Raw genomic sequence first — 26093 nt, forward strand, 5'->3', positions numbered from 1 at the left:
ACCACAATTACATGTTACTTTGTGTTCATCTATATAAAATCTCGATCAAATACATTGAAGTTTGAAGTTGTTTGTCTAAATATATAGAAGTTGATGCTGTGAAAAGACTTTTGCATTCCACCCCATTAGAGCAAACAGGTGGTAGAGTTTTGTGACTCCAGGCACTGAGCAGATTGTCTTAATTTTGTTTTAACTAAGGGATGGCCCTGTGACAGTGAGAGTGATTTAAAGTGACTCACAGCGACAGAGCTGCGTTATTACATGCAGTTTACAGAGACTGTCTTCAGTTCAGTCTGTCTTAATCACTGCCATGCATCCCAAGGTTCTCCAAAACAACCAACCCGCCCCCTCAAATCCCTCCTGGCCTCCCTCCAGCCAATTCTGGGAGCAAAATCAAAACAAACATGGCCAGAGAAGCCTTGGGGACTTGAGTGTTTTTGGTGGGGTTACAGAGGCAGCAGTGTGCTGGAGCCCATTTTCTAAATTATCTTTATTCAACATTCCTTTAAAACAACCCTCAACCCAACCACCCCAGCTCCAAAGACCCACACTCTTCTCTCCACGACTCCAGAGTCAGAGCCACCCCAGGGATTTCGAGGCTCTTGTCTAAAAGAAGAACACAATGTTCCATTTATGACAGCTGTTGGAGCACAGTGAATGACCAGCCTGCTCTGTGTGGGGATCATGAGGTCCAGGTTAGCCAGTCCAAACTGCAGAGACCTGTGTTTGTGCAGAACACTGATATCAGGTCCACTCAGGGAAGAGAGATGGGGAATTCTCGTGCGATTGGAGCTGAAACAAAATGGAGGCCAATCAGAGCCACAAAGATACATATTGTGGTTCGGGGGAAAACTGGGTTATGTTTCCCATCTCTAGATGCTCTTCCCTGGGCTGTATTACTGGAAGAACATTCAAAAAACTTTTTTTTGTTTTGTTTTGTGGGGCAGCATAAATTGGCAGCACTCCCAGAATTAAGCAACAAAGAAATCACAAGGGCCACAAATGGAGCCAAAGTTTTTCTGGCGGCAACTTGTTCATGTCCTGATTAAAGCAAAGACGCCAAGCCAAACGGTGATGGCACTCAGAGCCAATTAGAGCTACGAGCCGCATGGTTCTCTGTCCTGGATGCTTCAAATCGGAGCTGCGCTTCTCTCTCTTTTACAACAAAAGCTTTTACAACAAAAGTTTTTACAGCTGGCGTGACAGGTGGAACGCGTCTTGAGTTTTCTGGGACTTCATCAGTTTTTGAGCCAGAAATTTCAAATCCGAGTTCTTCATGGAAAAATTCTTGCAGAAAAGACAACGATTATTTTACAACATACAGACTGACAGAATTTAAACCTTAATGAAACAAATGGGAGAAGCTTTCAAAGAAAAGATTTTCAAAATTTTTTGTGTTGATTCCCATCCAATATATGTCAAAATTTATTTTGCTTATTTAAGAACACATGAGGAGCAGCGAATACACGAGGGAGATTGACAGTGCCAAGATCTTCTTCTTGGCTCTTATTAGTTGTTTCTGACAGTGCAGTGTATTTGTGCAGATGACAGCATGCCCATTTGCAGAGGAACTCAATTTATTCAGAGATGTCTCATATTGTAATGTCACAACATACTAACAGTTCTGACAAATATGTAGAAAGCATTTCTTATAAAATTTACATACCGCAGCTTTAAAGTTTAAAGCTCATTCCCTTATAAAACTTTAATATGTAAGAGCATAATAGGATTAGTTCATCTTGCCACTGATTCGTCATGAGAAATATACTTAAATCCACTTGTGATTTGTTTGACATTAAAGTTATTGCAACATAAAAAAGCACAAATTCCTTCTTCAGTTTGATATACAAAAATATCAAACTGATTAGTCTATGAAGTTAAATATAATTTATTGTGGAAGTTTTTAGTTTCAGTCTCTGTCCATTCAAAACAGTCATATCAGTAATTTCTCATAACATCTTTGTTTTTTCCAGCATACTCTGCCGACACCATGGGGTCCATGCTGAGCTCTAGCATATGATCCCAGCAGTTTTGCTTTCAAAGATTGACCAATATGCAGACATTTAAAAATTTAAATGTCTCATATGTCTTAATATGTGGTGTCAACAATTGGGCAGAAAAGAAAAAACTAACTTTGAAGATTTGATTTTTTTGTATAATATGCATCTTTATTGTCATTTTGCCTCCCAATAAATACACAATAAAAACAGGTTTGGTATTTCATTTAAAAAAAGGTAAACCATACAGCAGTGTGGAAACTGCTGCTGCCTTAAAATCTTCCCTTTAGGAACAATTTTTACAGCTGGAGCCAACGTACTCAAGAACTCAGCATATCGGTTCAACTTGTTAATCTTTATCAGAAGCCTTGAAGGATTTGTGAGGAGTTCAGATACAGATCCTGACCCAAACCTAAACACGACGGCAGTGCAAGTGAAGCAGGAGCCACACCTCTGATGAGGATTCAGTCAGTGATGAGAGCATGATGAGCCTGTGGTTGACCCACAAATTTGTCTAGTTAACAGTTCATTTCTAAACACCAGTGATTAAATATTACAGTTCATGTTCGATTACGTTTGCATTTTGTGCAACTCTTAAGCATGCTGAAAGGACCTGTAGATGTCCTGTGATAACTAATGCAGCGGTCTCAGTTTAACTCATTTAGCATAACAGTGTTGGCATTGTCAGACAAGCTGTCCAGAATTTACATATCAATGGTGTGTCTGGAGGAGGGGATTGAGGCTCAGCTCGCTAACAACACACAATGAAAGGCAGGAAACTTTCACATTCACCAGTGTGCAAATCCAAAATTCAAGAGCTACTTTCAGGACTTCAGCACCCTCCAGTCTCCCTTATTAAAAATGAAACTACATTTAAACCAAGTCTTTTACCTGCCAATTCATTTGGTTTAGGGACCTTTAAAGCAGCACCCAAAACATTGTACACCTTTGGTTGGCAACTGTCACTTCCCACCCAGATAGTATACTCAGTTGGTTAGGATGTGGTCTGCTTTGGCTCCTATAAAGGCCTGGTGTGGTGTCCATCCTGAACATTGACGGACGACCTACAGGGCATTCCTGGGTTTCACAGCTGCTGCCCCACTCACTGCAAACTGCATGCTGAAAAGGAATAGGAGACTCATGTTAGTCATCACTGCCAGACGCTCCAAATAAAAAGGCTTCCCATCATATTTTAGGTAATTCATAAGGACAGGCTGGTAATCACATTTGTCATTATGCATTATGTGACGATGATACCATTGAAAAGTTAATTGATTTCAGTGATCCATAACAAAAAGTCATTAATTATACAAATGTGTTATGCATAGTGATGCATTTATCTCATTTGATTTTGAGGAATATGGTTTACATTTAATTAAACTCCATAATTCAGTTTATTAGTCAGAATACTACATACAAACTTTGGACTAGTGACCTACAGCCCAGTCCTTTTTCACTCTACCCCTCCAGGTTCTGGAATGACTTTACACAAGCAGTGAGAGTTGCAGCCTGTAAGTCAGTCTGAGTGTGGCGACTCTTGAAGGAACAGTCTACACCTTGGGAGATTTCCACTTGTGTGAGAGGAACTTTGTGTTTTTGCCCCCTCTGTTCCTTACTTTCCATGCGCCCTCAGTTAACAAGACTTTGAGGGTCTTTTGTGCTTTAGGAGAGGCTATATTCGTCATAAAAAAAGAACAGTGCCTGCTGCTCTGCTGTCTCAGGGTTACAGTGTGATGATTCTCAGCATTTTGCTGCATATTCTCGTGCAGTCCCAGGCCACCAGACAGGCATGGGCGTTGCTGCGACCCACTCTGGAGCAGCTGCTATTGGATCCAGGCCAGCTGGTAAGCCCGACTGTAGTTTGGTTTCATTAAAACAACAGCGGCAGGGTAAGAAGCCACATTCTTCATAAAGCTTGAGCAGCCTGCTGACTTCTTTCCTTATTTTTTTACAATTCATAATTCCTAAGGAATTTATTCCTGAGAACAGGATATTGTCTGGGCTTTAGGTATCCCCTATCTTGGAGTTAAGCCCAGAAAATACTCTGAATTAGGACTTTGTCTATATATGTAACCACTGTGGAGATCCAGGTATATTAAAAACCAAGTAATGATACGTTGTGGTCCAGCTGCATATGAAAATATGTAACAACATCCAGCCACTGAGTATTTAATAGAAGTAAGAAGCTGCTATTTCTCCAAGGGTTTGTGTTTTAAGGGTCAGAATTTTTTTACATCATATTTCATTTTCACAAGTCGGGCTTTCCAAGAGCACCGAGCTGCACAGAGCTGTCCAAAAGCAAAATCAAAGAGCCTGAACGCCCTACAGGGTGGCAAGCAACACAGCAAGACGCTGGCTCATATTTAACCAGTGGAAAAACCGTTAATGAAAGGATATTTTATTGCAGTTTGTGGCACCAAATGCTTGCCACATTCCTCTAACAGCCCCGCTATGTTTTTACTTATCAGCAAACACTGGAGTACAAGGCTGTTGGTTTAATGAAATGGTTTACTCTGCATAGCAGGAAAACTCACAGCTTCTGACAGATTCTGCAAAAGATTCCCGATCCAGAGACACATCCCTCTCAGTCTCTTCCATCTGAAAATGAAGACAAACAACAATCTACTGGAGTTAAGTTCATCATCAGCATTCTATGAACCACTTTATTACCATTTAAAAAGAAGTCAAAATAAGTAATTGTCCTTAGATAATAAAATTGGTATATTTTACCTTAATGTGCTTCTTAAGATATTCAGCTCGGGTCATGAGGCTTTTTATCTGAGAAGAGACATAAAAGTTCCCATGAATAACATTATGCGCGCTGAAACCAAGGGTGTGTTCACTACAGTTTCTAACTCTTGCTAAGGTTTTCCACATTTTTCTTTATTATTTTTTATAGATCATGCTTTAAACATAACAGCTGTTAGCAGGTTGCTATAAATCCTCTGGTGATCCAGAAGGTTCTTGACTCTGTAACACCTCCATGTGTCATCAAACCTTCTTGGGTAGAGCTGCAGCAACATTTAAAGATTGGACTAACAAACTGCAAACAACTAAGAGCTCTGCAACTTTCCTTCAAGAGTCATTAGATGCAATAATCATTTTAACCGCCGGTTCTCAGGATCCGGTTCCGAACCTGATATTATCTCCCCACAGGACTTTAATCAGGATCCCTCTAATCAGCAACAACAACAAATGTGGGAGCCACACATGTGTAAGCGGAACATGACACTGAAAGACACCAGGACAATAATAACTATGAGGAGCCAGAATAAGAAACTCTAAAAGCAGGATTTTCTAAAATAGTTGTGAACACAAACTGAGGCAGCGTGTGTCGGCTGTTTTGGGTTGTAACAAACCCACATGCTTTTAATTTACTCCTCTCTTTCCAAACACCGCCTCCCGATGCTGCATTAGATTATGACAACCGCATCTGAATTTACTTAAGGCAAGCACCCATAAAACTTCAAACAGGGAGGTCCATGAGGGCCTTGCCCTCCCTCTTGGGGTTGGTTGGTGAAATATGATGTTTTGTTGGCTCAGCTGCTACATAAACAATGCACCAAAAGAAAACACTTACAGAGCATCAACGGCAAGCCTACACAGGTAATAAAAGACTCATTTGAGGATTTTGAGGCAATGTTTCTGTTCTAATGTAATCTTTCTAGATGATCAAAATGTTGAATCATGCAAGAATTTTGTGATATTTTTATTTGATTCTAAGAATTTCCCATTTTTCTTCATTATATATAAATTTATACAAAAATTTATTTTCTCACCAGAGCTCTATAATGTCGCAGCCAAGCAGTTTTGGAAACTCAAATTTAGCATGCTCTCGATCTGCTATAACAGCCTGAGATGTCATATTTTTGAGTAAAATTTGGTATGCTGATTACATGTCTGATAAAGGTCATTCATGCCTAATTACTAATTTTGGCTGGGCAGTCAAATTGAGGATGGCAGCTCGTGGTTCTCTCTGCCATATGAGAATTATAGATGGTGCTGTGGTGTTGGCGACTTTAACTGCTGCAGAAATATCTCAGAGTTCTGCCATTATTTTCATAGCTTGGTTTGTCTTGGTCATGTGAAGTCTTATTACACAGAAAAAATAGACAGTTTTTCACGTGTTCAGTATCTGCACTTTTAGAGGACACATCCAGTTGCAGCTCATAAAGCTGCGTTGACAAGATAAATCTGATACGACAGCTATGTAGGTATATATGTAAGCGTTAGCTGAAAGGGAATGACCCAACAATGAACCATATTTTTTTATGTGACATAATAGTTGAATGTGTTCAATTAAAGAAACTGTCAACAACTGTGGCTCATTTTCACTGACACACTTTACTGGCTCTATAAAATTCATTTGTGATGATGTGTTTACTAGGGGTGAACCGACTGCAGTTTTCTGGCTGATCAACAATCGCTAAAAAGCCTGATGTGATTTGGGATGATACTGATTTTTTAGTTTGAACCATCGCTAAATATAGCGACAAAGTTGATAAGTTGGCAATAGTGGGGTGACTATTATTAACCACGCACATGAAAAAGTGACCTGGTGGGTGAGTCTGTCAGTAGGCCCTCTCTCACAGCACAGCAAATGTATATGTAGATAGGTACAAATCTGGAACAAACTTCCAGAAAACTGCAAAACAGCCAAAACACAACCTGATTAGACCAATCATGGTTAGGAAAAAAAAAAGTTCCTGAGCTGTGAAACTTAATTACATGAATAACTCACTTTATGGATGTAAAATATTATCCATAATTGTACAATTTAGTTTAGGCAAGAAACTATGATTGCTTTCACACATAGTTAACATAAATATTTAAAATCATAGATTGATCCAAATGTGTGATAATAATTATGGAGCATGACTTATGTTGTTTCCCCCCCTCCTTAATGTTGAGGAAAACAAATATGGTTCATGTGATGGTTCTCAGCGAGATTGTTGGTGCTAAAAGTGGAACCACTGCTTCACCCACTCACCTCATTGTGGAGCAGCTCTCTCCTGCGACCCTGGGGCTCAGCTGGATTGAGTAGAGAGTGGGATAAAACACAAAAAGAGCAGAGAAATAATGAAACTAAAATAGGTAGGGAGTCTAGTACCTTATCACTTTTGTGAGGCAAACTACTAGATTGGATTTCACTAGCGTTTTGACTGGAGGCTGAAGAAGTGGAAACTTTTCTAATCTAAGCCATTGTTTTCACAGTCGGTTGTGCTGGAGGGTAGAGTGGCAGAAAGAGGAGAATAAGGAGGAGGGCTCTGTGGCAGGGAGGTGCACTGGGGAGCTGAGCAGCAAAGAGCTTTCGGGTGAACAAAGAACCAATGTTTTCTCCCAACAATCACTGTGGTGGAATCTGCTGGACAACAACACACCCTGACAGTGGAGAAACAGGAATTACTTCTCCATGGACAACCTGGAGACCTTTCTTAAGCATATCTAATTTGATGCTTACATAAAGAGTTTCTTCAGTTTCATCCCCACAACACATTTAAGCAATATAGTTGTGGTAACTGGGATAATAGTTTTTGTTTGTCTCCAGGTTTCAGTAACACACACAGTTGAAATATGGTGTATGAAGTGGAAGCAGATGGCAGGGCTTTCATACCACACACAGGGCACTGGCAGCCGGTCTCATCCCAGCTCAAAGCCACATCTGGATGACTTTGTTCCACCTCTTCCATTAGGCTGATCTCCCAGATGAGCTCATGAACCAGGCCTAATGGACGCCAAGCCACAGAGTGAGTTGCTGGAGTGTCTTCAGTTACTCCCACGTCTGTCACTTAAAAGACCCCAAATCTTCATTGCTCCATCCTAGTGAACTAATCTCACATTTGAAGTTTCGCCTCTTTCTATCTACATATGATTTCTGTAGTATTGCATTGTTTAGCAAACTTGTAACCTCATTTATAACAAAGAAGCCCTTCCCCCTCTAAAGCTGGACAAAAAAATCTAAATTATATATTGCAATAGACTCATAATAAAAATCAATAGAAAATACGTCTGATGGAAAATTCGATATTCAATATAGAGAATATTCATTGAACTCCAATCCAGAACCACAGAGCATTCTGGGGGATATAGGCAGAGGACAGGCTTTAGTCAATCAACCTCTCGCGCTAAGATGAGTGACATCATATCACTCACTTATTATTTGGTTACCTAGCAACAACATGTTGAGTAAGTTGTGCAGGAGCAGCTAAGATTTCGCCCCATCATTCATAACTACTTCAAAATAAACACAAGGTGGACTGAAAGCAATGGATTAAACAGGAAATGTTATGCCACTTGTTCACCAACAATATTCAATATGATACGTTTTTCAATCCTTCCCCCATCACTGGGCTCAGTCTCAGAATGCAGATGAATAATACGTTTTGGGAAAATAAAATAGTGTACATTTCTTCCTATAACGTTCCTGAGCTTACCTTTGATATCAGATAAGTTCAGAAGTCTGTATTTTCTTTATCAGGTAAGGGTTAGTGAACTCACCTGATAAATTAAGCTTAATTTATCAGTATTAATGCAATATGGAATATTGCAATAAATTCAGAACATTATGCAATAAATGCATTTGGTTACCTGCTAATGCCAACAGCAGCTCTCCTAAGCATTGCTGGTACATATCCAAAACTTCAAGATCATCTGATTCATTCTCCTCCTATGAAAGCAGATTTAGATGATCAGAACCTGATTTGATACTGCCCAAATCAAATCACAATAAACAAGTTCCACAAAAATCACATTACTTATTTATTCATTCTTGGTTTTCTAAAGGTTCTGTGAAACTGTTGGAAAAAATATGCACACTCTATTAAATTGGAAATGCATATGGGATGAAGCGAAATCATAAGGATCATGTTCAAACCTTCTGACTAAAGAAACTCTGAAAAGTGTAGTGTGCATTGATATTTCTTTTCTGTGGATTCTTTTTATTTTATCTCTTCAAAAGTAAATTAAACATGCAGTATTTTATTCAAACAAAGTGGAACAGAATACATTTTTGTAGGAGTTATAGGCTGAAAAGGAACCTGGGACAGCTGTCTTAATAGTGAGTGTATTGTTTCCTAACTTTTTGGGGAAATGTTTCCATTTTTTATTGGTATAGAAAATGTTTTTAGTCTCTTCCCAGCGACACCAACAAGAACATTCTTCAAAAGCCCTTGATGTCGTCTCTCAGTGTCTCACCTTAGCAATAGCTGTAGAAGCCATCTCCAAGGCAGCCAGGAGACGTGGTTGGTTTTTAGACATTTCTATAAAAAAAAAATAAATAAATAAAATAAATTTCTAAATTCAGTAATAGTGCCTGTGGAAAAAAAAAGTAGCTTACACCTCACAGTCATTTAACTCATAAAAAGGACTGCTAAAAACAGCAAGGATTCATGATTTGGATAAATTATCAACAACATAAAAAAAAAGCAGAAAAATAGTGCATAAAGTTAAAGTCAGTAGTTCATATAGAATATTAAATGTCACCAAGATTAATTTGGTGGTTTCAATAATGTATTTGAACTCTCCTCAGTTGAAATACATTAGTATTTGAATACATTGATATTTGAACTGAGTTAGTCCACCCATGAACTAACTGTATCAAGGGTGGAATAAACGGAAGATGCACAATCTCAGTAAAAAACCCCAAAACAAAACAAAACAAAAAAAAAAACTGGGTTCCAAATTTGAATGTAGTGCAGATTTTCTCCATACAAATTGCCCCTTAGCAAGTTCTTAAGATACCAACAAATCAATCAAGTTTATATGGATAGTACATTTCAGCAATAAGTCAGTTCAAAGTGCTTTAGGGCACAGAGAACCTTATTGTTAAATGTTTAACTGATTGCAGGTTTTTCAGTTGTTCTTTTGAATGAGTAGCTGTTCAACCAAGGATGTTCCTGCAAGTATGTTGCATGTTTACTTTATTAATTAGGTGAATTTGTCAGCAGATCATTTTTTAATTTTGCCAGATCACATAGCATCATTTGTAACTAATGCGAAAAACAAACAGTCAATCCAGGCGATAGGCAAAGATTGGTGATCGCCAAAGATCGGCCTCATGGGTGATCGGTATCAGAATCAGCAGCAAAAAACCTGATCAGAGCATCCCTAACCTTTACCAATAAGTTTCACTTAAATGAACATAAATTTGGAGCTGCCCACATGGATAAGCCTTCTGGAAAATAGTTTTAAGAACTATCTGGAAACAAAGACAAGGGGTATGCTCTTTACCTCGGAGAACATCTCTGGATGTCTTAGCCTCCTCGAAGCTGCGCTTGTTGTCCGAAGCGAGAAGGGCTTTCAGTTCCTCAGCTCTCGACACATACTGCCTGACCTGTGGGTTGAACCCTTACTATGACTTCTGTGATCAACAAAACATGTTTCCATTTACACTGCATGTCACTAAAAAGGGCAGATAGAGAGAATATATTGTTATTTGTAGTGTTCAGCAACATATCATAATTGGCTTTACGATATCCTGTTCTTTGACACAGGTGGACAAATCTCTGAAATACAAATGTTTTAAAACCTCAACAGCTGTGGCGCTCAAAAAAGAAATTGGTTTGATTGCCATCATATGTCAACATCACTCTGATGTCATTTTATCAATTGAGAAGAAAAAAAAAAACCCATAAAAGATTTACAATAATCCTTGCTTAATTGTAACTTTAAATAGTGAGTGATGTATAAAAACCCATGCTTGAAAAAGAGAAGAGACAGGCCTAGTAACTGCAAACTATTTTGTAAAGAGTAATACACTCAGGATATTTGTTCTCCATCTCAGGCTAAAGAATGTGATTTAGAGAAAGTAATAGAATCCAAGTTATTATTAGCTGTCAAATGTGATAAATCTCTTGGGCTACCCCAAGACTGCCTCTGATTGGTTGCCTTGACAACTCCTCCACTGGAATAACACACTGCCAAGAGAAAAGCTGGGATCTGTAAAGTGTTTTGGTTGAACACATTTATTTTATCACATTTATCTTGTTTTGCTGCAGAAAAATATATTTTTTTGCCTTTCTTCCATAAATTGGAGGTTTGCTGTTCATTCCTTGGTAAATTAAAACCATGGTGCTTAATTCTTTCTCTAGCCATGTTTTTGTTGCTGAAACCTGAGCAATCGAAGTGACTCCAAAACTTGAGATTCATCTAACTTGTGTTTCTTTCACCCCACCATTATGTATGTGTATATTTGAATGTATATTAACATTATGTATTTGAACTTAAAACTAGTCTATGAGTTTATTTCTCCAGGATGTTGAGACATCAATAAAATATTGATAAATTTAGTTTAAAACGTTATTTTGAAAGTTAGTCACAACACTGCCTCCTTTTGGCAATGTTTTTTAAAGTAATATTAGAATTACTATTTTCTGTTCTGATTTTTTGTTTGTGCATTTGTTTTGCTTAATTAAATCATTAGTAAATATACTTTAGTAAATATACTTTAGCTTGAGAAGAATTACTTTTAAATTATTGTCACAATGATTCTTCTCATAATCCTAGTTAAATTATCTTTGATCCTTGTTTAATCCTTTATATTAACTCTGAGTTTATGTGGCTGACATAAAAAATTATTTGCATAACTTATTCATGCTGCAAATACAGTATGAAAAGTTCCTTTAGGCATACCTTCTGCCTGAGGACATCTTTACGCTGTCGGTCTGTCTCATCTAAGGAAGAAGTGGAAATATTCCAGAATGAGCATTCCTTCTCAGTTTATTGTTTTAGTGCAAAGAACGTGCTGTGTAGAAGATAAGCTACAGACAGGATATGAAAGTATATCTTGCCCTTACAGTGAATGGCGGGGACGAAGTGCTCGAGGGCACTGCAGTAGAAAGACAGTGCTTCAGAGCGCTCTCCCTCCTGGTCCTTCTGCACGGCCTGCAGTACCAGCTCTTTCTTAAAATACCAATGAGAAAGAAACATCTGTCAATGTGAACTATTAAAACCATGTAAAATAATAATTGGCCTGTAGTGTTTGTGGTGCTAGTTTGTCCACAAGCTGATGTCTTCTCCTTCTCTTACTGCTTTCACTATGCTGTCTGCGCTTGGCATGTGCTCCATATCTAAAAAAGGGTGAGTGAAGAACTCCTCAAAGGTGATCCGGGCATCTGGATTTCGCTCCAGCAGCCTCAACAGAAGGTCTCTGCAGTCCTTGGAGACTCGGGCCCCAGGAGGGAGCTAATGCACAAAACACAACCTTATTATGTTGCACGCAGTTCACAGGATGATCCAAGAATAGAAAGCACAGTGCTTTGTTAGCACAGAACCTTGTGTCCTATATCTCTACATTCTGAAAAAAGATGACCTTTAGAGTCAATGTGGATCCCTAGATAATGCACAATGCTCTAATGTGATTCCACACATCAAAGCCTAATGCTTACTTGGGAATTCACTTGACATGAAAGCACTTTTTCATCAAAAGTAAACACAGGCTGAAGTTCCCGATGCCCAATTCAAACAGGATTTATTTTGTATGTACAAGAAATCATAAACAGAACTAACTTTTTGTTTAAAAAAATATTTTGCACATCTGAAGACATATATGATAAACATTCAGACACGTTGTCTTCTAACTAGTAGTTTTGAACGTCAGATCTCAATATGTAATTCTCTTCATTGACAAACCTGTTGTAGATGTTATCCCAAACAGGCTTTCTAAATGTAATGGATGGAACCAGTCCTCCACAAATATAAAATCTCTGCCATCTAGTGGTATAAAGGCAGATTGACAAGAAAGAAGCTTCAAATATTGCGATACTGATGCCTGTAGGAAATTTTAATTTCTCTCATTCCTACTCAGTCTGATTATATCGGATTAAGAAATTAAAGAGCGCAATTTAAAAACAATTTTACTGGTACTATTCCAGACAATGTTCAAATCTGGCACTGTTTGGAAGAACAGAACTGACTGCAATTAGTTTAAATTGTAAATGTTTACCTCGACTGGTTGATTGCTTCGTATTTTCTCCTCCAGTTCAGCATATGACTTTGATGCAAATGGAGCTCGTCCAAACAGAGCCTCTGCGTGTATAGAAATAATGGAGAGAAATTTACTGACAGATTCTTCATCAAATCAAACTAAATTAATGACATCAATCTGATATTATCTGTCAGCAACTTTAAATGTAAAATAAACAGTGCTATGATGGAGTTTTAGCCTAGTGCTCCAGTTTTAGGATCTCTTCCCACTTTAAATCAAAATTTTTCAGACACCAAAACATATGAATTTATTGCCAGTTTTGAGTGCATGGGGTGTTTTTACAAGCAGTAGAGACCAAAATGGAAGCACAAAAATGTGCAATATGTGAACTTTGAATAATATGTCCCCTTTAAGGTCTTTGTTCTGCTGGGAGGTAACCTCTGTCTCGGTCTCAACTCTTCTGCCCCTCTGGTAGGTTTTCTATCACAATTTTTCTGTGTCATATTAACTCCATCAATCCTCCCATTAACACTGACCAGCAAATGTTATTTTTGTATTTTGATTTAATAAAAACAACTTGAAACATTTAGTGTTTGTTATTAAAATCTTAATAAACACTGAAATTTGCAGCTAGAGTGTAACAAAATGTGAGAGGTGTATGGGATATGAAGACTTTTGCAAGGCAAAGTAAATGAGGCTTAAGACCTTTATACAGTACAAAACAACATTTTAAGCCTGAGTTCAAATACTAATTGTATGAGTCTCCATGAAGAACAAGAACAAGCAGAGTAATATTAATCAACTTGCAGCTTTTGTTATAGTGCCTCTGACTTTTTCCCTTAAGATATGCTGCTGATTTGAGTGTGGGTGTGTACACAATTGTGTTTTTGCACATGATTGAGTTAAGTATTCCCTCTTCCACCAGAAAATTTATTATATTGTTTAAAAGGAAGAACTTCCATAAAGAGAACATTTGCTTAAAGAGAACATTTGCTTAGTTTTATAAAAGATATGTAAATTGTTGTAAAAGCTGGCTTTAGTGGATCCTCCTAATATTTCCCAAGGTCATTTATCATATTAATAGGTCTGTCACAATAACAAATTTTGATGGACAATACATTGTCCCAAAAGTTATTGCGATTGTTGTTTTGAGACCATTTTCAAGTGACATAACAAATATGCCTTCTGAAAGATCAATACACTTTAATGTCTGATGACATTAAAGTGGAAATGGAAGGCATTTTAATTATACAAAATCAATAAACAAATGTATGAAACAACAAAGAAAATGGGTAGTGAAGACTTGTAAGCAAAATTGGCCTTCAAAATAGGGAAAAGTTGAGGCCAAAAAACTTACCTGTGTATTACCCCTTTAAGGTCATCTACTGTATTACATCTTTTACATGTACTTGTTCTCAGAGTGCAAATTGGTCACACTTCATTTCCTCTCTCTATTCTAGCCAATTTCCACAGTATGTTGTATACTTAACATTTAAAAACAGGAGTAGTCCCAAGTGGCGCAGACTGGCTGCAAATTGTTAATCATCCTGTGTGCTCATTCAATGCATTGCTTCTCCAACTGGAATAAAATCACCGAATATAATAATGCAGAGGAATTAACGAACTAAGTTTAATAGATTGATGTGAAAGTGCTATTTTTTTAGATAATGCTTAAAATAAATTAAATTGAGTAGTAAGTTGTGTTTGAGCTACCTGAATAATTCTAATTTTCAAACACAATCTGGTATCAAGAGCTCCAATCAACAGGAATAGTCTAGTTTGTGACTGCGACATTATGATTTTATTACTGTAATATTAATCCTATAAAGAGCCCTTCACCAGCCTGCCATTACATGATTAATGGTACAATTCTGTTCTGACCTACTGAGTGCGCTCTTTCAAGCCGGCAGGTCCACTTGTGTGATTAATCTTTTCTTGTGAAAAGGCAGCCCTGTCAGGTTGTTATTAATAGCCATTAGAGGGGGCTCACATTCCATAGCTCAAGACCTGAGCAGTATATATAAATTCATGTTAACAAATGAAGATACTATAAATGGCTAATCTGAAGATGTGCGTTTTTCAACTTGGAGGATTTCAAAAGAGATTTTTTAAAAAGCACTCACCGTAAAGAATAACGCCGACTGACCACAGATCCACTCTAGAGTCATACTGGCGTCTGCACACCATCTCAGGAGCCATGTAGAGAGGAGAGCCTCTCAGCACACTCTTTTCATCCCACGGTGACATGTACTGGGCAAACCCAAAATCTAGACAGCAAGTGAAAATATTAAGTACTATGTTCTCTGTAAACATTATTCCTTAAAATCCCAACAAAGAACCCTGAGGTTTGTCATTTTAACCTGCATAAAGGTAAAAATGATAAAACAAACTCTACATGCTTTTGCAAGGGATAGCTTCTATTAATTGTTTGTGTAGTAAATTCCTAAGGGTTTGTATTCAGTTTTTGGGTGGGAATGAGATCACCTGCTAGTTTGAGGACCGAGCCGCTCAGTAGAATATTCTGGGGCTTCAAATCCAAGTGTGAGATATTCCGTTCATGAAGGAACTGAAGAGCACAGGCTGTTTATGCACAAATATGTAAACGTCACATAAAAAGACATGATCAGAAATGCTACTGGCTCTAAAAAGAAAAGTATACATTTTAAACAAATACGTCAAAAGCAGAAAAAAGAAAAAATTTCAAACCATAGTTCTTTACATGGTTGGGCTTAATGTGTGTAACAATTGAAAATATGAGTTGTTTAGGCTTGGAATGACTTACCTATCTGCTGCAGGAAGCGCCGAGCCACACTCTCAGGTAAAATCCTGCGACTGCGAATAAACTGGGAGAGATCTCCACCTGAACACCATTCCAGGATTAAATAAATGTTCTCTGCATCCCACTGAAAAAATAAGAGAAAAACACTAAAGATTAGCTACAAGGTCTAAAATCTTCTGATTGCAACTTTTAGCACTCACATCACAACATAAGTGAGCATAAATAGTGTCTCAATTGCAAATACTCTTCTCCCCCTGGATAATAAAAACATTTATAGATAAATCAACAACCCAAAGGTGAAGAAAGGGGCCACAACATGACATATGCCTGGCAAGGATAGGTAACTTCAGTAGGGCATACACAACCAGACCGTTCAGGTAATTGCAGGTGCAACTTGTGAGAACAAAGTTTGTCAAGTAATAAAATGTTTTGTTTTTAGAGTCTTTAAAGTCTTTTGTGTTCTCTGACATCCAAAGATAAGGTTAATAATTAATCATGCTGTCCTAAACCTCCTCCTGACTGTTTACTTATCTGCCATGTATAGAGTTTCAGAAATGGATATGAACACAACTCATTGTGTTCATGAGTTGACCTTTACCTTAGTACCATAAGGTAAAGGTCTGACCACATCTGAAAAGAAAAAGCTGTAAATTAGTGATACATGGCATTCAAAACAAATGTTAGACATTTAAACCTGACCATTTTGCTCTACAGCAACACAAAGTTGTTTGATGAGTAAGATTGTACACACTATTGTGTAAAATACTTTCACATGCTAAAATTGGATGTGTTATTACAAAGCAATTGTTCTACAAGCACATACCTGGAAGTCTTTGAGTTGGACTATATGAGGATGACGCACAGTCTTTAAGATTTCAATCTCTGTGAGAAGGTTTTCTGTTGAGGCCTTGTTGAGAGTTTTCTTCCCCACAACTTTCACTGCCACCACTTCTCGACTGTTCCCCTGTTACATCACAGTGAAGAGCTTAGATATCACTCTTTAAAACTAGTAAAGCCCATCAAGTCAAATCAAAACAGAAAACTTGTAAATCTGAAAAAAGTAATAATAAGAAGCATTTAACTTATATACAGAAAGGCTTCAATTTCCTCCTTCTTGAACTCACCTTTCTGTAGGCTTTGTAGACAGTAGCATATGTACCGCTGCCCAGACGCTCTGTCAAGATGAAGTCTGCTAGTTTTGGAGGGGCAAAACTAGAGGTGGAGGCCATGCTCTCAGAGCAACATCAGAGGTTCCCACAGTCACTTCTGTGATGCAAAGTCAACAAGTTGCTGTTAACTATTATACACACTGATCTTCAACCTTTAGTTGGAGGATGAGATCAACAGCTTATCCTCATCTCTCTGCTTTATACTGGTTAAATTGTCGTAATCACCGGTTTTATAGCTCATTTACATCATAGAAGGCTTGTCAATAACCACCACCGTTGAATCTCTGGACACAGGTATGTAACATACTAAGTTAATTTAACTGCTAATAGCTGTTGCTTCATGTAGCTCGAAAGTATGATACATGCATACGATTTAGAGTATACATGTGTTAAAGTCTTTGAAACAAGAAAACAGCAGACGGGCTACTTATAAAACTAAATCTGTTTCAGCTGTTGCTACAATCTACAGCTAGCTAAGATACACCACTGACTGCACAGGAAATACACAACACCAGTGTTTTACGTCTCTTGCTCCCTTTAAATACAAATGAAATACTCATAACGTTTCATGGTTAGTAAAAAAAAAAAGTAACACGTATTGAAACAGTTTCCACAAACCTGTAGGCAAATCCACCGCACATGAATGAAATGTTTACATTGCTGCTGACAGATAGCTGACGAGGAATTCCGTCTCAAACTTTGTTACTGCCCCCCAGTGGAAGGTTCTGCTATTGCAGCTTGATGGGAACATAATTTTGGAAGATTTGCTGAGTATATAGATCTATATATCTATCTGTAGATAGATATAGATAGATATAATTGTTGTATAATTGTTCAGTGTAATAAAAAGACAATCATCAGATATTCCTTAGCTGTTCTCTACATGTTGTAACATTCAACTAATTGCTCTCAAGTATTTAATGTTTAATGTTAAATTGTGTATTTTAGCTGAAAACATTTCTGCAAAGCGCAACAAAATTCCTTGTTCACAGTAGGCTACTTATCAAAATAGAAATAAAATAAAATATATCTCTGAATATAAATTATACATAAACTAAATCAATAAAACAATCTCCCCACACCTAAAAGGGACCAATTTTTAGGTACCTAATGTTTTGGCTTATTTTGCCTTGGAGTTCTCTCAAATGTTGCTTTTTTTATGTAAGGATCGTGAACGCTCAAAAACTACTACAGCAAGTATTTTCCTCAAATTTGCAATATTTTGTCAAAATTTCCCCACAGACTTACTGAGTAAATATTATCTTAAATATGTTTTGCTTATTAAAATTTTCAAGCAAGTCTCTTATTTTTCCCGGATGCTTGCCGGATGTAAGACGTCATCAGGGGTCATTTAAAGATGGCGCACTGCTTGGCTGCACGTTTAAGCGCCCAGGAGGAGCAGATTCGGCTTCTCACCACTGAGATCTCCGCTCTCCGGGACGGACTGAACGGCGGGGCTGGCTGCGCCGGGGTTGTTTCTGAAAGTCCCGAGCTCGAAAACCTGCGGGCGGAGAATGAGAAGCTCCGGTACCGGTTGCTGCACCTCCGGAGGGGTCTGCAGGCTGAGCTGGACATGGAAGAGGCGCTGGGAAAGAAACAACCAGAAGCACGGTGTGGCAGAACCCCCGAGAGGAATACCGTAAAACCACAACAAACAGGCAGCCGAACTGATAACGGGGTAATAATAAATCCTGAAATGTTATAGTTGGGTTAATTATTGGGAATATAGAATAAAAAATGGACCAGTTGCAGTTATTAGTCATTGCGAGTGGAGTGGGCCTGAATAGGTCACACCTCCCCACGTCCACAGACAGCTGTCCCACTCAGTTACTGTGTTTGTGTAGAATGACTGCGCTGCTGCGCTTAATGCTGTTGGTTCAGCATGAACAACTGCTTTGTGAGTGAAACTGTTCCAGGTGAATTAAACCATGCAGTAATGGAGACACGCATCTTTTTTTTATAACAAGACGTGTGGTTTCTAAGCAGGGATTTTGGCTTTTTTCCGATTCAGAAAGATGCATGTTGTGTTAATTGGTTTTTCCTAATTGCTCTGAGGTAATTGTCCGGTAGCGGTCAAGCCCTTTATCTAAGTACCCCAATGACCACTGGAGAGATCAAATGCCAGAGACATTCAAAAACGCGTTTTTGAATGTCAATTAAGCAATTCGTGCTTAATTGATTTCAAAGCCAGTTTTGTTCTCCTCATTAGCAGGTTCCAATCCCAGACAAGAAACCCAGTGAGAAAAACAAGAAGGAGAAGAAGCAAGATAAAGGACGAGAGGATGGAGGAACGAAGGAGGTAAATCTTACTGGATCATAGTTATTTTATGTGAAATATACTTGCTAATTTATTAATTTTGCATACTTGCAAGTGAATATTATTTAGTGTTAGACATATTATCTCTTTGGCATCAATGCCTGTTGAGTTTAGAAAAAGACAAATGTGAGAATGCCCTTAATAAATCATGTCCACAGTCGAGGTGGGACGTGATAACAGTACATGGTCTCACCAATGGACAGAACCATTTACTGTAAAATCTAGAATAACCATTGAAATCAAGTTGAACCATGAAGATATTAGTTTTATCTTACCAACTTGTGTGTATATATATATATATATATATATACTTATCAGGCATTTTTTTGACACTGATTGCTGTTTTTTTCTCATTTACATTTTTTCCTTGTGAAGCTGAATCCATGGCCTCCATATGTTACCGAGCGCCTCAGCCTCTACGAGGAGCTTAAAAAGGAGAGTGATGGCCTGCTGGCGAGGAAGGCTGCAGAAAGTAAACCCATTATTGTTGAGTTGACAGATGGGCAAAAGGTTCCAGGAAAGTCTTGGGTTACGACACCGTATCAAATAGCCTCTGATATCAGGTAATTTTTCCCTTTTTTATATTTTTTTTATTGATCTAAAGAAGGAAACCAGTGACATAATTTTGGATGCAACTTTTCTGAGGGTGTTGTGTATTTTGTCTTTCAGCCAAGGCCTGGCCGACAGTGCTGTGATTTCTCGTGTTAATGGAGAGCTCTGGGATCTGGACAGACCTCTTGAGCAGGACTGCTCTCTGGAGATCTTGCACTTTGATAATGAAGATGCTCAAGCTGTGAGTGCAAACGAAAACTTGCGGCGAATCAGTTTTTCAACTTTCTTCTTTACAATAATAAGACGGTACACAAACTGCTCTTTCAAATTTCAAGAGAACAGAAAACAGGAGAGATTCAATTGAAATTAAAGTAATTTTCAATTAATCAATACATTTCTTGGTTGTGCTAATGTAAACCAACCAAGAAGATTGATGTCAGAGTGCATTGTTTCTTTTTTTTTTCTTTTCAGAAAATTGAGGCCAATCCAAATCTGATTTTGTAAATAGTTTCCTGCATTTCAGGACTGTTGATCATAGGTTTACCCCTTAAATTATTTAAGATTGATTTCACATATTAAGCTACATCTAAAAGATTTGAACGTTGGTTTTAATGTAGAGAGAAATGGGACATGAAGGGATAGACAGACCTTAAGCAGAAGATGTTTACCAAAGAGATTTTAAAAATTATTAAATCAATTCTATTGGAAAGAAAAATTCAACAATAAAAAAAAGTATAATGTTTTATGAAAAGAAACACTTTATCATCAAAGCTGCTTTATATGAAAAGGATCTGATGTGCAGGAGTTACAACAGTTTATAGAATTTATTTGATTGAGACACTGAGAGAAGCTCTGGTGAAGAGATGAAACCAAATAAGCAAATTAAGAGGTTTAATAATAATAAAGCTATTTCTGTCTGAAACAAATTTGAGTGTTTACATACTATTCCTTCTCAAACTGATAATTATTTGTTTTTAGAGATTTGCTTTAAATATTTTTCTAACTTTATGTATTTTTTTATATCCTTTATATAAAACGGATATATCCTTCATATATAAAAAGGATATAAACTGGCTCTCCATGTATCTTAATTTTACCTTTAGGTGTACTGGCACTCCAGCGCTCACATCCTGGGGGAAGCCATGGAGCGTTTCTATGGAGGCTGTTTGTGTTACGGCCCCCCGATAGAGAATGGCTTCTACTATGACATGTTCCTAGATGGACAGAAGTAAGTACTCTTTAACTATCTGCATTTTGCCAAGTTCACATTAAACTTGTAGAAAAATTAGATATTTAACGTATATTTTTAAACTTGGTTGCCAATTGAACAATGTTTGTAGCCCTATTGTACAAACAGAGTCCAAATACAAGATCACTCTGCCGATAGATAGACGATAGACTGAAATGTCAGAACAGTACAGAACTCGAACTCTGAGTAAAGACCTGAATGTGTTTGGTGTTTCCAGGTCAGTGTCCAGCACAGAGTTTGGAGACTTGGAGGCTTTGTGCAAGAGTGTGGTGAAAGAGAAACAGCCTTTTGAGAGACTTGAAATCAGTAAAGAGACACTGCTAAAAATGTTTAAAGTAAGTAGTTATTTAGGGTGGATGTTTCTTGGCAGAAATTATCTAGGCTACATGTATCAATTTAGGCACAAAAGCTTTGAATACATTTTTTTGAATGCTTAGTGTTTTTCATCTAAAGCCTTTTCTACTTCCAGTACAACAAATTCAAGTGTCGCATTCTGAATGAGAAAGTTACCACCCCGACTACAACAGTCTACAGGCAAGACCTTTTTTTTTCCAAATTAGAAAAACAATTAGTCATTTTAAATCCATGTATTTATGCAGTCATTTACGACAACTGAATCTTTTCCAGATGTGGGCCCTTGATTGACTTATGCAGAGGCCCTCATGTCAGACACACAGGGAAGATTAAGGCACTGAAGATATACAAGGTGAGTGGAAATAGCAGAGTTAGTACAGAGTTGTTGGGTTTTTAAAAAAATTCAGAACCTGTTCACATGTTGTCATAGTATAGCCACGTGTTTGGATTTTGGTGATAAACCAACATAAAATAGACCATTATTTTGAGGTAGAAGTACTTTTCAGATGAATATTTCTTTTTTTTTTTCTTTATCTCTCATCAGAACTCCTCCACCTATTGGGAGGGCCGCTCGGACATGGAGACTCTGCAGAGAATCTACGGGATTTCCTTCCCAGACTCAAAGATGCTGAAGGAGTGGGAACACTTTCAAGAGGAGGCCAAGAATAGAGACCACAGAAAGATTGGCAAAGTGAGTCAGTATATGCGGATGCATTTTAGCCCTTTCAGCAGGTACAGGCCTAAAATTAGAGATGATTCTTGCTCTGCAATTATACTACCAACATAATTGCTGAAGCATCTTCTTCAAATAGCAGTCTTTGTCTGTGTTTTTTTTTGTTTGTTTTGTTTTTGTGGATGCGTCAAATAACTTTAAACCACATCTCACAGAAAAAGATTTATTGAAGCTTTTTTTCCTTTACCTCAGCTGGTTTACTGTTGGTCAGACAATACAGTTCCCTTCATATCCAAATCTGCTTCCTGTCATAAACCAGCTGGGGGCGCTGTGCTGCTTCATCCTGGCATATGCAGGACATCTATGAATTGTCCATTCACCCCATCTGGTTACTCTGCATGAAGGATACAGACGGCAGGTCCTCAGTCAGCACGTTATTATAACAGTCCCATATTAAATGTGAGTTTCCACATAATGTATAAAGCTTCCATGTTGGGTTAAAGAGTTTGCTCTGTGGCACGTTTCTATGCTTTTGTTTAGGGCAGTGCTTCACAGCAACTCAAAAAGCCTCCAGCTGGCCTTCTGTCTTATAAAACGTCGCAAATTAGAGTAACTTAGGTTTATGACATTTCAGTCACTCTATCAGATAATGTATTACAACTGAAATGATATTTTCTCAACATATAGAATGAAATCAATGTCAGCTTTCCAAAACTTTCTTTGGACTGGAGAGACGAAAAATGTAAATAATCTCTGATTTTAGTAATAGTGACCTGAATACATATATCCAAAACAAGCAACCTTTTAAGTTTTTACATAAAAAATTTCAAGCACATCATCATTCCAGTGAATAAAAGAGTTGTCACATTCACAATTTAACACGTTAATCAATGCTTAAAGATATGATAAATTACAAATTGGCTTTCACAAATAAGAATGAACCCTGGACATGTATTGATAGGCATTTAGATGTTCAGAAATATATTTTTTACTTAACAAAACTGTTGAGAATATAAATAGATTAATATTTTATTGAGATTTTGGAACATCACCTGCATGAAATAGTTATTTTGGCTGAACCAAAGAGTCCAGAAAGACTTTATTGGGGACTTGTACTTGCACTCAACACTCACGTACGAGTGTACTATTAGAAGCCTCACTGAATTTTTATATATATATATTTTTTTTTATTAGTCTTTAAGAACTTGTTATACCCTAGGTGCCAAAATACAATCTGACACTCTGTTGAAATACGTAGAAGTGGTACAAGGTGTCACCATCTGAGAGCCTAATTTATCAAATCAGAGGGCCTTGCCATTGTTATCACTGTGCTCAATTTATTCCTGCTTGCTTCAATAAGAATGGTTGACCCTGCTCTCCAGCTGGGAGGTCACCTTGATGTGTGATGATTGGATTGCTCCCTGCTGCGTTTGAAAGAGTTTCTCATTGGCTTATACCTGCAGATGAGAAGGTATTAAAAAGTAATTTCCTTTGTCTTCCTCACAGGATCAGGAGCTGTTCTTCTTCCACGATCTCAGCCCCGGCAGCTGCTTCTTCATGCCACGTGGCGCCTACATCTACAACACGCTCACGGAGTTCATCAGGGTACGACAGGTTCAATCAGCAACTTCGGTTGTTTCTTTCAAAACAATCATTGCCTTTCAAAGCTCTCGGAGTCCCTTGTGAGGTTGCTCTGTTCACATCCTCAGACTCTCATTTAGTTTACGTAAAAGTAGATTTTTTTTTTCAATTTTCCTCTGCTTCTGCTGTAGGCAGCAATTATGATTTTAAAACTGAAGCGCTGCAGGGGGGCTGTGACACAGAAACACACTCTGAGTTCAGGAGATTCAGGCTATACTTAACATTTCCAGTGGGCTGGAGGTGATTGCCACTTCACTACAATACAGACCACTTTGCTAGCAGCAAACTGAATATTTGTGGTCAGTTTTATAAGTTTAAATTTGCCTCTGGAAATGGGAAAGTCTTCACGCCAACTTGATTGCTGCAGGTTGTCTCAACTGTGATGAAAATTTTGCAAAGTGTTTTATTTATCTATTCATTTTCTTCTATTCAATGAGTGGCAAGGTGGAATTAATGCTGTGTCTTGCAGAGTATTCATATCTTTAACATTTTCTCATTTTAAACCAAAAGGCTTTAATGTATTTAATTTGGGGAAAAAAGTAGTGCCTTATTTATTGCAAACGCATCCCTGAGATGGGTGTTTTGTAGAGTGTGAAAAATCCAGATGGGTTAAAGGAGTGTGAATATTCTTTCAAGGCTCTTTAAATATATTCCTGTGAGTTGAATTGTTGTAGTAACACAAAGGTATCCTCAGTCTGCAGCAGAACATTTGACTTTGTATTTGAAACTTTAGTGGACTTTATTGGCTCTGCAGGGATCTCTGACGTCTTTGCAAAGTTGAGTTGACATCTCCAAGGCTTTCACAGCAGGCTGCACACACCCACGGGCTCGGCCATGCCAGAGTGCCGCACATAGGCTCCTCAGAATCAGTGCAAGATCATTATCACATCACCCAAGCCAGTTCTCGCTCTGAAACTATGCATTTCGCATTTCCTTTAAATACATGAATATTTAAGAACATTTAAACAGAACTCTTAAGGAAATTAAGCTTATACACATGACTGATGGCAGCCGTTTGTGGAATAATATGCTCTTTTTCTGCTAAAAATAATTATTCAGAAAAAGATGACTCTGTGTGCTTTCTCTCGCTCCCTCCTTTATGTTTTTCACAGTTTCACATGTTCACAAAAATCTTTTCCACCGGCCTTCAACTGTTGGCAGCAAAACGGATCGACAGGCTGTTACAGGTTTCTCTTCGGGGCGAAAAAATGGATAAACAAAACGGATGATACACTGTTTTTGTTGCAGTGGCTGGGGATTTCAAGCCAAAAGTCGTGGCTCATTTCCTCTCAGTGAAGTACCTGTGCAGTCCATCTGGAACGTTTAGCCTTATGTGGTTTTCTTGTTTATCCAGGACGAATACTGGAGAAGAGGCTTTCAGGAAGTCGCCTCCCCCAACATCTACAACAGCAAGCTGTGGGAGACATCTGGCCACTGGCAACACTACAGTGAAAACATGTTTTCATTCCCTGTGGAAGATGACATCTTTGCATTGAAGCCAATGAACTGCCCCGGCCACTGGTAAATTTAGATCGTCTCCCGGTGGTTTGCACATGAAGACCTTTCACACCAAGCGGAGGTTTGTTGCACAGTTTGATTAGCTTCTTTCTGGTTTGACTGCCACAGCTTGATGTTCAGCCACAGGCCTCGCTCGTGGCGAGAGCTTCCTTTGAGGCTGGCAGATTTCGGGGTCCTGCACAGGAACGAGCTGTCAGGAACTCTGACTGGTCTGACCCGAGTGCGGCGCTTCCAGCAGGATGATGCTCACATTTTCTGCTTGATGGATCAGGTCAGATCTGCAGTCTAACCTTCAAGTTTATTGTGTGCAACAGAATAAATTAGTGAAATAGTATGAAAAATATTAGCAAAATATCAATTCTTTAAACTAAAACTCTCTCTATTATTCCATTAAGCATAATAGAGAGCATTTGCCCCCCTTTGTACAATAACTATTATATTTTATCATTGAGAAAATCAGGTTGAATCTTTAGTTCTGACATTTATTCTAAATAAACTGGGTAGTAGTTTTCATATTAGATTTCTGAACATCTCTCACAAACATGCCATCATATTTTAATGCCAGAATACTCACATAATCGATCATAAGTGTTCTAATATATTACGATCTATATCATTATTTATGAATCTATTGTTAGTTAGAATCAGATATGTAAGTAAACAAAATATTTCCCAATGCTAACGCATATTAGAATGTTGTTCATCTTAAGCAAAAAGAAGAAAAAGCAAAAATAGGAAATGCAGTGTAATTTATAGTTTGTGAAACATTATTGCATAAAATTTAAAGACACTAGTATATTTACACTCCGGCTTGTCATCGTTATAGTAACTATATTTGAAAATTGATATACGTATTAAAAGTTTGCCATTGTCAAGCAACTATAAAACAAGTAATATATATTTTGTTAGTATGGTCTCAT

At 37.9% G+C, this 26093-nt stretch overlaps 2 protein-coding genes across 4 annotated transcripts in view; one reads left to right on the forward strand and one right to left on the reverse strand.

The window, feature by feature from the left end:
• ulk3 (unc-51 like kinase 3) lies at positions 1–17578 on the reverse strand. 2 transcript variants are annotated; one of them, XM_055036547.1, is made up of 17 exons: positions 17488–17578; positions 16825–16966; positions 16524–16664; positions 15704–15824; positions 15406–15501; positions 15045–15188; positions 12940–13022; positions 12024–12179; positions 11792–11897; positions 11628–11668; positions 10227–10329; positions 9192–9256; positions 8586–8664; positions 6988–7028; positions 4728–4775; positions 4532–4619; positions 1–3116 (listed from the first exon to the last, which is right to left on the reverse strand). In XM_055036547.1, the coding sequence occupies exons 2-17, from the start codon at positions 16927–16929 to the stop codon at positions 3100–3102; spliced, it is 1434 nt and encodes a 477-aa protein (XP_054892522.1). In that variant the 5' UTR covers positions 16930–16966; positions 17488–17578; the 3' UTR covers positions 1–3099. The 2 variants fall into 2 exon arrangements, with proteins under 2 accessions (XP_054892522.1, XP_054892523.1); XM_055036548.1 differs by having other exon boundaries at positions 3–3116; positions 4532–4595.
• The window catches only part of tars3 (threonyl-tRNA synthetase 3), a 13409-nt gene continuing 4405 nt past the window's right edge, over positions 17090–26093 (forward strand). Inside the window, exons 1-13 of one of the 2 annotated variants that reach the window (XM_055036545.1) lie at positions 17090–17163; positions 18204–18547; positions 19079–19168; positions 19562–19749; positions 19856–19979; positions 20842–20966; positions 21205–21322; positions 21457–21521; positions 21615–21693; positions 21886–22032; positions 23521–23619; positions 25010–25176; positions 25282–25444. In XM_055036545.1, the coding sequence (XP_054892520.1) occupies positions 18227–18547; positions 19079–19168; positions 19562–19749; positions 19856–19979; positions 20842–20966; positions 21205–21322; positions 21457–21521; positions 21615–21693; positions 21886–22032; positions 23521–23619; positions 25010–25176; positions 25282–25444 (1686 nt within the window). In that variant the 5' untranslated portion in view covers positions 17090–17163; positions 18204–18226. The remainder of the gene's footprint in view (positions 17164–18203; positions 18548–19078; positions 19169–19561; positions 19750–19855; positions 19980–20841; positions 20967–21204; positions 21323–21456; positions 21522–21614; positions 21694–21885; positions 22033–23520; positions 23620–25009; positions 25177–25281; positions 25445–26093) is intronic. The other variant, XM_055036546.1, reaches the window with a different exon arrangement.

Source organism: Poeciliopsis prolifica, unplaced genomic scaffold (genome assembly GCF_027474105.1).
Source record: "Poeciliopsis prolifica strain line A6 unplaced genomic scaffold, Auburn_PproV2 SCAFFOLD011, whole genome shotgun sequence".
Lineage (NCBI taxonomy): Eukaryota > Metazoa > Chordata > Actinopteri > Cyprinodontiformes > Poeciliidae > Poeciliopsis > Poeciliopsis prolifica.